The 13,610-nt window shown below is 37.6% G+C and overlaps 1 protein-coding gene across 3 annotated transcripts in view; it reads left to right on the top strand.

Annotated features, from left to right (window-relative positions):
- ITGA4 (integrin subunit alpha 4) overlaps positions 1-13,431 on the top strand; it is a 56,915-nt gene extending 43,484 nt beyond the window's left edge. For all 3 annotated transcript variants that reach the window (XM_050916405.1, XM_050916406.1, XM_050916403.1), the window contains 9 exons: positions 1,850-1,929; positions 2,286-2,375; positions 3,804-3,894; positions 5,439-5,546; positions 6,766-6,891; positions 7,768-7,887; positions 9,309-9,407; positions 9,698-9,817; positions 10,871-13,431. In XM_050916405.1, the coding sequence (XP_050772362.1) occupies positions 1,850-1,929; positions 2,286-2,375; positions 3,804-3,894; positions 5,439-5,546; positions 6,766-6,891; positions 7,768-7,887; positions 9,309-9,407; positions 9,698-9,817; positions 10,871-10,939 (903 nt within the window). In that variant the 3' untranslated portion in view covers positions 10,940-13,431. The remainder of the gene's footprint in view (positions 1-1,849; positions 1,930-2,285; positions 2,376-3,803; positions 3,895-5,438; positions 5,547-6,765; positions 6,892-7,767; positions 7,888-9,308; positions 9,408-9,697; positions 9,818-10,870) is intronic.
- The last annotated feature ends 179 nt before the right edge of the window (positions 13,432-13,610 follow it).

Below are 13,610 nucleotides of genomic sequence, written 5' to 3'. Positions count from 1 at the left end.
GTTCTTTCAACTGATATTGATGTGAAGTTACCATGTGTTTAAAAGGATTTTAACAATCAAAACAATTTTTTTTAATCCAAAGATTCAATAACATCTCAGTTTTCAGTTACAAAGAGTATGAGAGGTATTTGTATTTAAAAACTTAGAGACAAAGTTTATTTAGTCAGTCTGCCTCTTGTACTGGATTCACTAAAACATCTGTGCTTCTACCAACATAGTTTTCTTTCTGTTTAGCTCCTTGCCTGCTAACTAGGATTTAGTTGAATTGTGTCTGGCTGTAAGGATTGGCATCTTTGTCTGCACACAGATGTTAGAGCCTCTCTGTAAATAGGCCTGCAAGGGCCATTGTGTGAAAAAAGGTGGTCACTGCCTTATTTTTTATTTAGTATCAGCAACACGTTTGGTATTTGAGACAGACAACACAGCCCCTACCCTGAAGAGCTTATAGTTTTTAGGTACAAATCATTTCAAGATTAAGTCTGTTCTGCTCAGGGGCAGCTTTAGGCATATTCTACGTGAGGGAATACGGAGGGCCATTATGATGACTCTCCAGTAGGTCACTTCTGTACTAATCTTCAAACCTAAAGGTTCCAAAAGGGTGTTTCCTGTTTCCTTTAACATATGTTCTCGTTAGCACAAATATTGGATTTCATATGTCCCAGAATCCTTATTCATTTCAGTTCATTTAAAGCACTGTTCATTTAAGTCTGGGGTACTTTTAAAGACTGAGGCTGTGCTGTGCCTTTTGCACAGAGCCTGCAGCCCAGCATGCGCAGGGACTAAGGTGGCTATAATCTGTTTTTGCATAGTCTTGGTTTTGGGCTGCTGCAAGAACTGGAGAGGCCCCCCGTATAATTTAGTTATGGCAGTCTGTCACCAGCTGCCTATGAGCTTAGAATCTCTGCAGTGCTATGTGCTGTTGCCACGCTCCCAGCATATTCTCTCCTACACTGGGGCTTACAAGGGGTCTGGAGGTGTCTTACTCAGTTCCTGTACCAGGGACCTGGCTGGATTGTGGCATTTTAGAATCTCTTTAACCTGCCATACAGAGGCGAGAGAAAAGGAAAGAATCTCATCCTTGGGTTGGGATTTTCAAAAGAGCTCAGCATTGGCCTACCTCTGCTCCCATTGAAGCATCCGGGAGTTGTACTGGGAACTTAAATGGGAGCAGAGTTAGATTAATGCTGAGGGCTTCTCAAAATTGCAGCCTGAAAGTTCTGCTGCAGTTGGCCAAGCAGGAACAGAGTGTCCTTTTGGAAGCAGATCGTATAGGGCAGGGGTTCTCACCTTTTTCTTTCCAAGGCTTTTCTACATATAAAAGCAAGGCTGGCAGCAAGCAGGGCAGTTGCCTGAGCTCAGTGGCTCAGGCTTTTACATGTTCTTCAGCTCCAGGCAGCAGGGACCTATTTGCACACCTCCAGGGGACCACACACTCCCGGTTGAGAACCACGGCTATAGGGGAGTTCATGTTAGAGGAAATGAAGGGAGCACCAAATCCTCTCTCCCCCTTTGGGTGGAAATGTATTTAGGTGATGGTGTGACCATGCATTTAATCCAGAACTGGAACTTCTTCTATAGCACAATACATTTTCTGTACCTTAACCTTCCCTACAAATGTTTTGTAGGAAAGTGATTGGGTTGACTGAGATTACAAACAAAAGCATTATGCCCTAATGAACTGGGGGCTGAACTTGTGCAAAATATAATTCAGCACACTCTAGAATTTGTCACAAAGGTTAAACATTTAAGGAGGGAAATTTCAAATTAGTTTAATGATGTAACATTTTATCTTAAACATTTAAGACACACCCAATCATTTAGCACAAACAGTGTTTCATTTGTTCTACAGATGGATTTTAGTTTTCTCTTGGATGCAAGCTCACTTACCAGGGCAGAAGATGATCTCACCATCACAGTTAATGCTACCTGGTAAATCTTGCTTGATAAAAATTGCTGCGTTTGATGAAAAATATCCCTAGCTTTGGAAAACGGAATAGGGAGCACAGCAAAGGCTTAATGAAGCACAACTGCAAGAAAGCTCATTTATTACATAAAATATAGAGAAACTGAAACCACAAAAAAGTAGATAATTGCAATTTAAATAATGAGATTTCTGCTAACATTGTCATAAAAATGATTTCTTACTGACACATGGAGTTACAAAAAAGTTATTTAAATAAGCTACTAGGTGTATGTTTTATGTAATTAGTTATCTCTAGAGATAACACACTGTGTATGATGCATTCTAACACAGCTCCCCCCCCCCACCCCCTTTACTTCTACAGTAAAAATGAAGAGTATAATGACCTGCTGTTGGATAACTCCATAGCTTTAGTCATACCTCTGAAACATGAGGTTGAGCTAAATGTCCATGGGTAAGTAAGTTAATGGTTGCTCTGCATATCCATGTGCATAGGATTGTTGTTTATCCATTATTAAGGAACACATGCCTCAGCTGAACTCCCATGATCTTCAGAGAGGAAACATGGCCTAGTGAAAAATTGCAGTACTGGAAGTGGGAAGATCTAGATTTTATTCCAGGTTCTGCTGCAGACTTTGTGCTTCAGTTTGTCCCTCTAAAATGGGGAAAAAACCTAAAAAGGGCTTAGATTTAATACCCAAGGACTGATTCTTTGCTCTTCTATAACACCTTTTTCCATCAGAGTAGTAGTATTTGTTTCGGCTTTTCTGTCACTTAATCCTGTTTTCTGCAAAGGTGAACAAAAACTATATTTTAATCCTTTAGCCTATCAAATTCCATTCTGGTAATTGCTCAGCCTTATGCTTTTTTGTGTAATTGTCCACTGCTGAGTCAAACACATTGTCTTTTATACTCAACCATATTGACTGTTTGCTGTTCAGCTTGTCCCAGCTGGTGTTACTGCCTGTCATAAATTTGCCTGTGAATAGATCTACTTTGTTCTGGGAGGACAGACCCCTCTAAACAGGGCCTTGGTTTGCCCAGCCCCACTGTACCGTAGTCATTGGATTGCAGTCATCTAGCAGGAATGCCCAGGGATACTTTTTAAGGATCCTTTTCTTTGACTGTCACTGTCATCAGGTGAAGGCAAATGCAAAGGACACTTGGTATAAGGACTTAAAGACTGCTTCAGAGGGGCAGGCTAAATTTATTTGAACTCTGCTTTGTATAGCAGGACACTTCTTTCAAACTAATGATGGGAAGGGGCAGTAACTGCTTCCACTATCTCCATTCCACTCTCCCACCACTTCCCTTGCCACCATATCCATCATTGCAGCCATTACAGGAATATTAACATTTTAGCTCCAGCATTTTTCGCTTGAAGATATCATAAGTCTTTCGGGAAACTGAAGCACAAGGTTGATGTTACTTGTAGATTTCTCAGAATCAGTGGCAAAGTTGAGAATAAACCCTTAATTCCTCATAACGTAACCACAGAACTTCTCTGAAGGTGGAGGGGACTGAAATCTCACTGGTAATGGGGGGGTAAATGAGTCAGATGTAAAAGATGAGTAGCCCCTTTGTCATAATCTCCCCTCTTTTATAAAAGCCCCTCGCTGAGTTGAGGATCAGTGGGTAGCGCTGGAGGATGATGATTCATCACTACCACATTTTGCCCACTCAATCCACAGAGATGTCCCACCTAAATTAAAGCAGGCTTTATCCTTGACCTTCCCTACTGCAGTGCTGAGTTAGGTGTTAATTCAGACTTTCCAGTTCTGCATAGAGGACAGTCAGGCCTAGAGAGGATAATGCTCATATTAACATTGCATACTAATTGTGCTAATTTTGTCCTATTGTAATTATTTTTTAACTACTGTAGATCTGTATCACCAGCTTCATTTGTTTATGGACCCAGTGAGGAAAATTCACCAATTAATTGCATGAAGGAGAAGATCAACTTCACTTTCCATGTAAGAGCTATTCTTTACAGAAACCATTCCTCTCTTTCTAAAAGTTAATTCTTAACAACAGATAAGACAAAAGGCACTTCCACCTCACCTTGTAACTTACTGGGAAAGCATTGCTCTTGTAAAGTGCTTAATATAGAAACAAAAACATAAATCCTGGGATTGGTGAGAACTTCTGCATGTAGCTGTTAACAGAAGCAGCTCCTTACGTTCCTGGAATCCCATTCCCAGCTTATATTTTTGGGTGTACCAAGCCATATGTACTTCCAGCAAGTGCTTTCAAAAAGCTTGAGAAAAATACACCTGTAGCACTAAATTTCCCTCAACAGTAATAGCTATTAACGTCCGTAGGGAGTGTGCTCAGCTCACCAGATGGGGTGCCCCTACAAATTTTAGGCTTGGTTTCTCTTTGTCCATGAAGCCACCATAGATCTAGTAAAGTGTGTTTGAAAAGCATGATCTATGCCCCTTACAGGTCAATAGAAACACTGCTATTGACTTCAGTAGCAGCTGGATCAGTCACTAATTGAAGTTGGAGTTCCCTTTAAGGGTGCAAGCCCTACTAAAAAGAACTTCTCTCACTTAATTGCCTTTGAACACTTTCATAGGCACCTATAGTCTTTGGTTCCCTATTCCTGTCACTTCTTTATGGCAAGCCCATTCATTTCAGGCCCCTGCTAACCACAGCCAGCATCTGTTAAGAAGCTTTGACTATCACCTTTATGGAGTGCTGCAGGTCAGGAAACTTTTGCTGCTCATTTGTTTCGCATCAGAGGTCAGAATTTGACCAGATGTGCATGGGAGTTTCACTGATTTAGACTGACAATAGACCTGAATGATGGGGACAGGGCAGATTTTAAAAGAAAGAAAGAAGAGCTAGGTGCTCAACTTCCATTCAAAGTCAATGGGAGCTGGGTACCTAACTCTCATTTGGGCCTTTGATAATATCCTCCTTCACCCTAGCTTACAATTTTCCATGGGTTTTCTTAGACAGTACATATTTACTAAAGCAGGGGAGTCAGCTGTGTTTGTACTACACATCTGTTCACTGAACACAAGTGCAGCACAAGGAGCTGGTACACAGCAAGTACTGTGTGTAGAGCATGGGGGGACTAGCTGGCTCTGGGGCTTAGTAATAGGGTCTCTCCAGGTTACCAATTCATATCCATTGCAGACTGGTGAATTAAAAGTCAATGAAAGTTGGGCACTTATCTCCCTTAGACCCTTTTGAATACCCCACCTGAAGTGGTGAAATAAGACCTCAGTTCAGGTCATAGCAGACAAGTGTCATACCGTAAAGCTACCACTACCCCAAATGGCACTTTATTAGCAGAGTTAACAGAGAGATAAATGATTCAATATGGCTAGAAAATAAACTGCACTATCACCTCTTGAGGTGCTTCTCTCTAGTCACAGTCAAGTTTTATTGTCAAGCCAGCATTGGGAAGCCTCCATTGCTGCTGTAAGTGTGTGAATTCTGTGTATTCATTTCTTGATTAGTGTATGTGAATGAAAGTTTCAGTTACTGTAGCACGCTTTCTCCCAAGGTTATCAGTGCTGGACCGAGCCTGGCTCCTGCCATAGGTTTGGAGATAATGGTTCCTAATTCTTTTGCACCAAGAGATGAAAAGCTGTTTAACATTCTGGATATCCAGGTATGTTTGTTTTATTATATTATGATTTTACATACTGCTCTGTATGTAGTACATGAAAGTACAAAATTAGATGGAGCACAACAGTGCTTGAAAAGGCACATCTAAATTTTTCTTATTCAGCTACATTGTATGTGAAATTTGACTGTAACAATTAGTGTGAAACATTAATTTTGCCTATATATTTTAATTTCTCTTATTTTAGTGTATCAGCCAATTCTAAATGAATTAATAAAGCAAACATGCACTTGTTTCAGAAATTGTCATGAGTATTGATGCTGAATTAGCGGAGAAGTAGAAATGCTGAATTAAAATATACTGAGGTATTCTACTCTGCCCACTTACAGTGAAATTGTGAATACTTGTTACATTTAGGTTTAGTGCATATTCAATATTTAATCTATGTGCTTTCTCTGAAATATACTAGCTAGTACATTAGACTCTGATTGGAGCCTCATTGAAGTTAGTCTCCACCTGCCTGGAGCTCAGTATTGGGCCAGTTTCTAAATTTTAAGGAGTGTTTCAGTCTATTTTCCCCATTCCTGGATTCAGTGTTACAGCACCAAAGATTTCTTGTAAAGAGTAGAATGCAGTATTTTTTTTAAGAGAGAAGTGTGAATTTCTACATTCCATAATCCTCTCCAATAACCATCTCAGTTTTGGTTTTAGATTCTACTCACCATCAAAATCCTGCTAATTATTTGATACCAGACAGCATGTTTGTTGCTGTACAGACCCCCAATACACAGTCCCTGCTCTACAGATTTTTGCCCTTCTCTTGAATCTGTTACAATACATCGTAGCCTGCAGTTTTATTCACCTATTTATGTCTATCATAGTGGAATCAAACAAGCAAATAACACCTATTTTTAAAACAGTTCTTTAATGTAATTACATTTTCCCCACAAGGGAATGAGTGGGGGTCTTAATAATTTCCCCTATTTATTTTTCCAATCACACCTCTCTCTGACTGAGTATGGCTCATTCCTGAAGCTTTCAGTACAGTTCTGAGGGCATGTAAGAGGTAAGCAGGTAGTTCTGGTTAAGCAAACTGGGCTAGAATTGCACCCACTGTGCCAACGGTGCATTTCTCTCATACTCTAGAGAAATCATTTTCAAATACAGAAATTTTCTTTGACTTTCTGCATGTACAGAAATGTCTTTTAAGCACTATCTGGAAATGTTTAAAACCCATGAATGATTGTGCTGCTGCTATTTCCAGACAGCTGATGGAGAATGTTTTTATAATAATTATACAAGAGACTGTACTTTACCAGAAAAAAATGGACACATGAACATATTAGAGGATCTTGTCATTTTCTTTTCAAAGCCTACCAAGAGGCGACTGGTAAGGGTCTTTTTTTGTTTGTTTGTTTGTTTTTGGTTCGTTCAGTCCCAATTTATTTAACCCTTGAAATAAACTGTGTAAAGTTACTTCATATTATGCGTTACACATACTTTTCAGGATTGATTTTAGAAGTCAGTGGGAAATTATACTTTTAAAAGATTGTAACTTATTAGACAAACATTTTTGGTTATAAGCAAAAAGGGATTAGATGTTTTCAGTTTAGTTCCCACTCATACAAATTACAGAATCATCTCGTATTGCTCAAGAGAAGGCTGGAATATCAGACTTATTGCAGGTTGGAACTGAGACGTAGTGGCCATCTTGTGTGAGGAAGTTTGTATAGGGCCTGTTTGTACTGGTCCTGAATGACGCTACTGCTGCTAGTTCATTTTTGAATACTAACTCTTTGCAAATACTTAAAGCAAAATAAAAAATCTACAGTATGAATGATGTACAAGTTTGAAAGTGCCCTTATGATTCTTAATAACTGGATCAATGTAAAACAAAATCTGCAGTAGCAACAACCAATTTCCTTATAGCCATGTTTTCAGAATTGCTCAACTCTCATTTAGATGCTTATATAGGAAATTAGCTCTCTGGAAAATTCCCCACTTCCCCTCAATTGTGGCTACATGGTGTTTTGAAAACCTGACACAGTCTTTGTGGTGACTGTGATGCCGTGTGTGTAGCTCTTCTGCGGCCCAGTTTCTGGAACAGTAATTGATATTTATTGTAGGTAGCCTTGCATCTTGACCTCGTCAAGCAAAAAAAACCCCACCTTTTGACTAGATGCTAGAGGCCTTGATATTAACAAGAAAAAATAAACCATGCTGTGAAAAAGTTAAGTGTTGCATTTTTGCTTTTTTTCCTTCAAAGTACTGCATGAAAGAAGATCATTTGTGTTTACGAATACTGTGTAAATTTGGAAACATGGAAAATGGAAAAGAAGCAATTGTCCGAATGCAACTGGAAGCTACTCCTTCAGTTTTAGAAATGGTAAATTGTATTTAAATCTTTAACCAGATAATTTTAAAAGGTTATTTGCTTTTTGATGACATCACATGGATTTGCAGCACCCTCTTGTGAACACTGTGCTATATTTCTAGTTGACAGAAATAAATTGCACAATATTCATTTAATATATAAATCAAGTATTGTTAAATCCAAGTTAATAATAACAATCAGTATACATGTTTTAGTTCAAATACCTCCAAACACTACAGAGAGGTATTTAAACATAAGATGGTTGCTGTACTCTAACACATGGTGCAAACCTCTCAAAGTGACAGATTCTGTGGCTTAGTTGGCATATTATAACCAAAAAGCAAGCTCCACGATATAGCTTTCACTTCAAGTTTATAATAGTATAAAATGGTGATAGATTTGGTTTAATATTCCTGGACTATTGATAATTTGATTACAACAGTCACTAACAGGATATGATAAACCAGACAGCTATTGGAATATACCTGCAGTTAGGCACATCATAGTTTTTTTTTTGTCATAAACTGAAGCAGAGGAAAGATACCAGAGTGAATGGACCACTGGTCTCTTCAAGCATGACATTCCCTGGTCAGACATATGTAAATTAGTTAAAGGGTGAATGATTGTTGTCTCATTATTCTAAATACAATTACTATCCGAATTTGTATCTCTATGTGCTATAAACACTTTAGGTGATTTACAGAAAGGTTTAGTGCTGTTTAGATAATAACTAAGAGCCATTTTAACACCTAGACAATTCCTGATAATGAATGGGACTTGTAGAAAATACAGCTAAATTGCCATATTTGCATAATTATAAATCAGATACTGCCTTTGATAAAAAGTAAATTAGGGTGTGGACAAAAATCCTCTTTATCATTAAGGAATACCTTATACAGCAGGTCAGCCATTAATGCCTGGATCTTAGAAACTCTCTTGGTTGAAGTGATCACCACTAGGAATACAGCCTTCAGGGGAGTGGTGTTGCAGGAAACATTCTCATAATGGCACAAACAATGGTTTCATTAATTTGGTGGGTGTTAGATGTAAGTTCCATGAAGGGGGCAGCTCTTGGACAAAAGGAAATGTGAAGAAAGCCTTTAAAATACAAAACTGAACTCTGTCCTGTTTGCCCCCCAGAAAATCTATCTATCTATAGCTTTGTCAGTAGCTCAGTCCTTTAAAATATTTAGCTTTGATTAGCAGTAGTGCATAGTTTCAAGTTAACTTGTCTAAATGTATAAATACACAGATCTTTTGAGTTACTGGAGTAGTTCTGTTCCTGGCTCTGTCACTGAGTTGTTTTGTAGACTAAGGCATCTACACATCAAGGTTTAATTCACTGTTTGAGGTCATCAGATAAGAGGGTATAATATTATAAAGTATTACAGTACTTATGCAACTTGGCTTTTTTTTTCTTCCCCCCGCAACAGGATGAGGCATCATCACTTAAGTTGGAAATAAGTGCTACAGCATCACCAGAAAAAAATCCAAAAGTCATTGAACTACACAAGGAAAGGCAAATTGCACATGTAAGAATTCTTTAAGTACACAAGTTGGTTAGCCCTCCCCCCTAAAAAAAATATATTAAAGAAAAATAGTACCACCTGAAGTTACAGAATTATGCTCAAATAGATATCTACATAATTGGAATTAAATTGCAGTTAGTCAGGCAAATAGATCTGCGTGTCATCATCTGAAGTGGCGGCAAGATACCATTTATGGGAATATATACCATATACACTGTTATATTTTAATTTCATAAATTGTCTATTCTGAGCATACTAGTATTCTTACTTTAATGTTCCCTTACTTCATATAGGTCTTTCTGGAAGGACTACATAACCAAAAGCCAAAACATCATGTTACCATGCTCATTATTGGGACAGGTTCAGTACTTGGCATTTTCTTGTTTTTGCTCATAGTGCTGTTATTATGGAAGGTAGGATTCTTTTTCTTTTATCAATATTTCTCTATTATTTTCATTGACTCCTTTAAAAACAGGAATAATATGCTTTATTGTGATCTATTCTTACCAAAGAAGAACAAATCCTGGTATGATTAATTCCTTTTTTCCAAAAACCTTTTTAAGTTTTTTCATTTGTCCTTTTTACCCTGTTTTCCCTATCTCCGGAAAAGTACTTTTATTGACATTAACTTACCTCTTTGAGATCTTTAACTCCTATACCCCAAGTTTTCCCCATATTTATGGGCCAGATTTGTATAATTTTCTTCCAGAAGTCCTACAAAATTGTTTTTGTAGACTGCTGCTTCATGTTTTTGCTATCCCGATGGACACACAACAGAATGGTCTACAATATTCCTAACAGAAAAGGTGAAGATGGATTTGTTGCTTGCCAGCATTAAATGTTTTAAATTCTAAGTTCTTATGTATGAACACGAGGGGCAAATCTTGCTCCTCACTGTTAGGACGCATATAAAGTCCAGAAAAGATCTGATGGGGTAAGGATTTTTCACTTTGTGTACCCTTTGCTTGCCACACGCATTCCTTTTGTGCCATAGTAAGGGAAGTTGGGGATTGTACATCTCTGAATGTGACTCCACTACTCATTCTTCCCATGGAAGAGTACAGAAATGTAACATGCTGGGATTCCATTATCATTCCATATCCTGGGAAAATTTTGATCTCTGGACTTCCACAGTTCACAACCCATTTGCTCATATTGTTAATGAAGGGAAAGGATTAGCCCCATAGATGTAAAGTAATTTTTAGTAATGCTGTATTTTGATATATTATGTACCAATTAAAAAAAAGCCTACATTTTAAAAAATTAGTTCATATTATCAACATGACAATCATTTTAATAGTAACATCACTGTTACTCCCAAAACAGAATAACAAGCTGATACTTAATCACATATACCAGCATGTCATCTTAATCTTTTATACTGTTTAAAGTAAGTGTATTTTATTAAATCTGACTTATTAAGAATTCGCTGACACACACCAATTGATTTTGAAATTGTTTTTCAGAGTGGCTTCTTTAAAAGACGTTATCAACCTATCCCTCAAGAGCAGCCCAAAGAGAAAGTTGGAACTTAGTCCTTCTTATTGCTGTTTACAAAGATGACAATTAAAGACTTTTTTCAAATGATGAATTTCAGGCTCAGAGCAACTTACATGATGAATATTGATGAAAGAAAACTGATGAGTCTGTTGTTTAGTCTTCATGTTAGAATATACATTTGATTTTGCTGATCCATGGAGGATTACACCTAACTGTAGCATCATCTTACTAAAATACAAATGACAGTCGGATCTTCAAATAAAGAAACTGTAATAGTAGTATCTGAAATACCAGAAGTATTCATCTCTTCAAACGCATACAAGAACACTAAGCAGATAAAATGAAGTATTGCTTACCTGAAGAAGAGTTCTTGGAAGGTAGTACAGTATTATCAACCATTTGGGGGTAACGAGATCTCAGTGGTTGGCCGTGGGGTAACTCATAACTCAATTAGCTTTCAACTTTAATTTCATTTTTAACTAGAGATTTGGATAAGATCCTCATCCCACTAGGGCACCTTTACACTGGGTAAAAGGCCTGAAGTGGCCAAGGGAGGAAGCCTCCAGTGCATGCACTGTAGAAGACAGCCATAAAGGTCTTCTGAACACTCCTGCAGGCTCTGGACTAGGGCACATAACGACAGCACTATAGAGGTCTTGGGTAGTCCTGTAGTCCATTGGAAAGCCTGGGAGGCTGCTGTAATTTAGATGGACCTCCAAGGACTGTCTAAATTATGCCAGGGCCTTCTCCAGTTTCAGGGCAGTCCAGGACTGGGAGGATGCAAAGGTGGCTTTAAAACCACATTACCTTCCCCTTCCCTGGACTGGGAGTTCTGTGTTGAGCCTCTAAAAGGGGCAGCATAAAATCTTACCATTAATTGATGTGCGGGGAAAGGTTTTTTGTGCTGATCAGCACTGAAAACTCAATGACCTGTCAAGGATGCATCACATTGAGGGTTACCTTGAGAAGAGAGTCAAACATCTGAAGCCATCAGTATCAATGATCCTTAACGTAGTACTAGCTGATAAGGCCAGGAGCACACAGTTAATTCTGTTTCTCCCTTTTTCTCCTCAAACACCAAGAGCATGAGGTTTTGGAGCGAAAGACATTCGTGTGTTTTCCTGAACAATTATTATTTGCAAATGTTTCAAAATGCTCAGCATTGTAGTATTTAAGGACATTTCCAGTAGCAGACAGAAGAGGCTCTGATGAAAATTTAAAAAAAACCTTAACTCCATAGGGCTAATGCCATCTTTAGATGTGCAACCCCAGCCCAAAAGTTGCTGACCTCTGAAACCTGTATAATGAAATAGTTTGGATATCCAAGTTCAGTCCTTAGTGGATATTTTTTCAGCTTAATGCCACCATCGCAATTGGCACTCAAGAAGGCAGTAGAAAGGAAAAAACTGAATTGCTCCTACGGGTGATCCCTTCAGATTCTTAGAGAGATACTAGCAATGCCACCTACTTTAAGAACACTGATACCTGTTCTAGGGGGGAAAAGGATTTCATTCTCTGGGCTACGCACCGTCTCATCCAAGTGGTAAATTCATCTTAAACTTACTCTCCCCTAGTAATGCCAACACATGCTATTTCCTATGGCTCTTTGTCCTTTCTCTGCTGTCTTTCTGGACTGCTAGTAGAAAACTTAGTTCCAGCATCTTTTTTTTTATGTAATAAATGTGGACATCACACAAACTGATTATGCAACATCACTTGGTAATAAAGCTCCAGAGTTAGTAGCAACAAAGATTGCCTTCAACAAATTATTTTGCTAATAGAGTTATATACATTTTTCCAAAGTGGCTTTTTGACCTAGGCTAAAGAATCAAAAGGTAACAGAGCATGATTTTCCACAGAGGGCCAAGAACCTGTGGTTTTCATTTACTTCAGTTGGTGTCGTGGGTGCTTCCATACTTCTGAAAAACAGATCTTATCTCAAGGCATTGGCTTTCTGTTCTAAAATATTCTGCATTATATTAAGAACAAATGTGTACATACAGAAAGATGATCTTATTTTTAGAATAAAATGTGCTATGAGTGAAATATTTCATCCTTAAAAACGAAACTATTTGCAAAATGTATATTCTAAAAAGGACTTTTAAAGAGTATAGAGCCAAATGAATTATTGCACTTTAATCAAAACATATTTGAACAGATATTCTAATATAGTGTGTTGTGAGAACTGTACCTCAAATACTGAAAGCAGCATTAAAATTGCTTTAATACAAACAATGCAAGGAAATTAGATTACAAAGGATTGTTTTGGAATTGCTTTAGTAAGTAACTAAATGCACAAGTGTTACTTGGAAATTGCACATTGCTATTCAAACTATGCTATTAGTATGTAAACATTGATCAGGTATTTCTCTGAGATATTCAAGCAAAATTCAATTAATTTAACAAACATTGAGGTTTAATCTAAAAAAGTAAATGAAAAATGTGAATGTAAGATTTCCTGATGGCAGCATGTTTATTAATAAATGATTGTTCAACTGAATTTTATAATAAAAACAACTGTACACTATCTTTTGCAAATTTAATTATTTTGTTGATAGAATTTGCAGAGGTAATAAAATACAGTTAAATCTATGATAATGGTTTATGAAGATGGAATATCTTTAAAGAATCAAAGAAGAAATTCAGTTTTCACTACTCAAGCACAGTACTTTAATGCTTCTGGATTAATTATATAGCATCAAATTA

This window comes from Gopherus flavomarginatus, chromosome 10 (genome assembly GCF_025201925.1).
Source record: "Gopherus flavomarginatus isolate rGopFla2 chromosome 10, rGopFla2.mat.asm, whole genome shotgun sequence".
In the NCBI taxonomy this organism is placed as follows: domain Eukaryota; kingdom Metazoa; phylum Chordata; order Testudines; family Testudinidae; genus Gopherus; species Gopherus flavomarginatus.
Note: the sequence above shows the minus strand (reverse complement) of the source record. Positions and strands in the feature narration are given on the sequence as shown.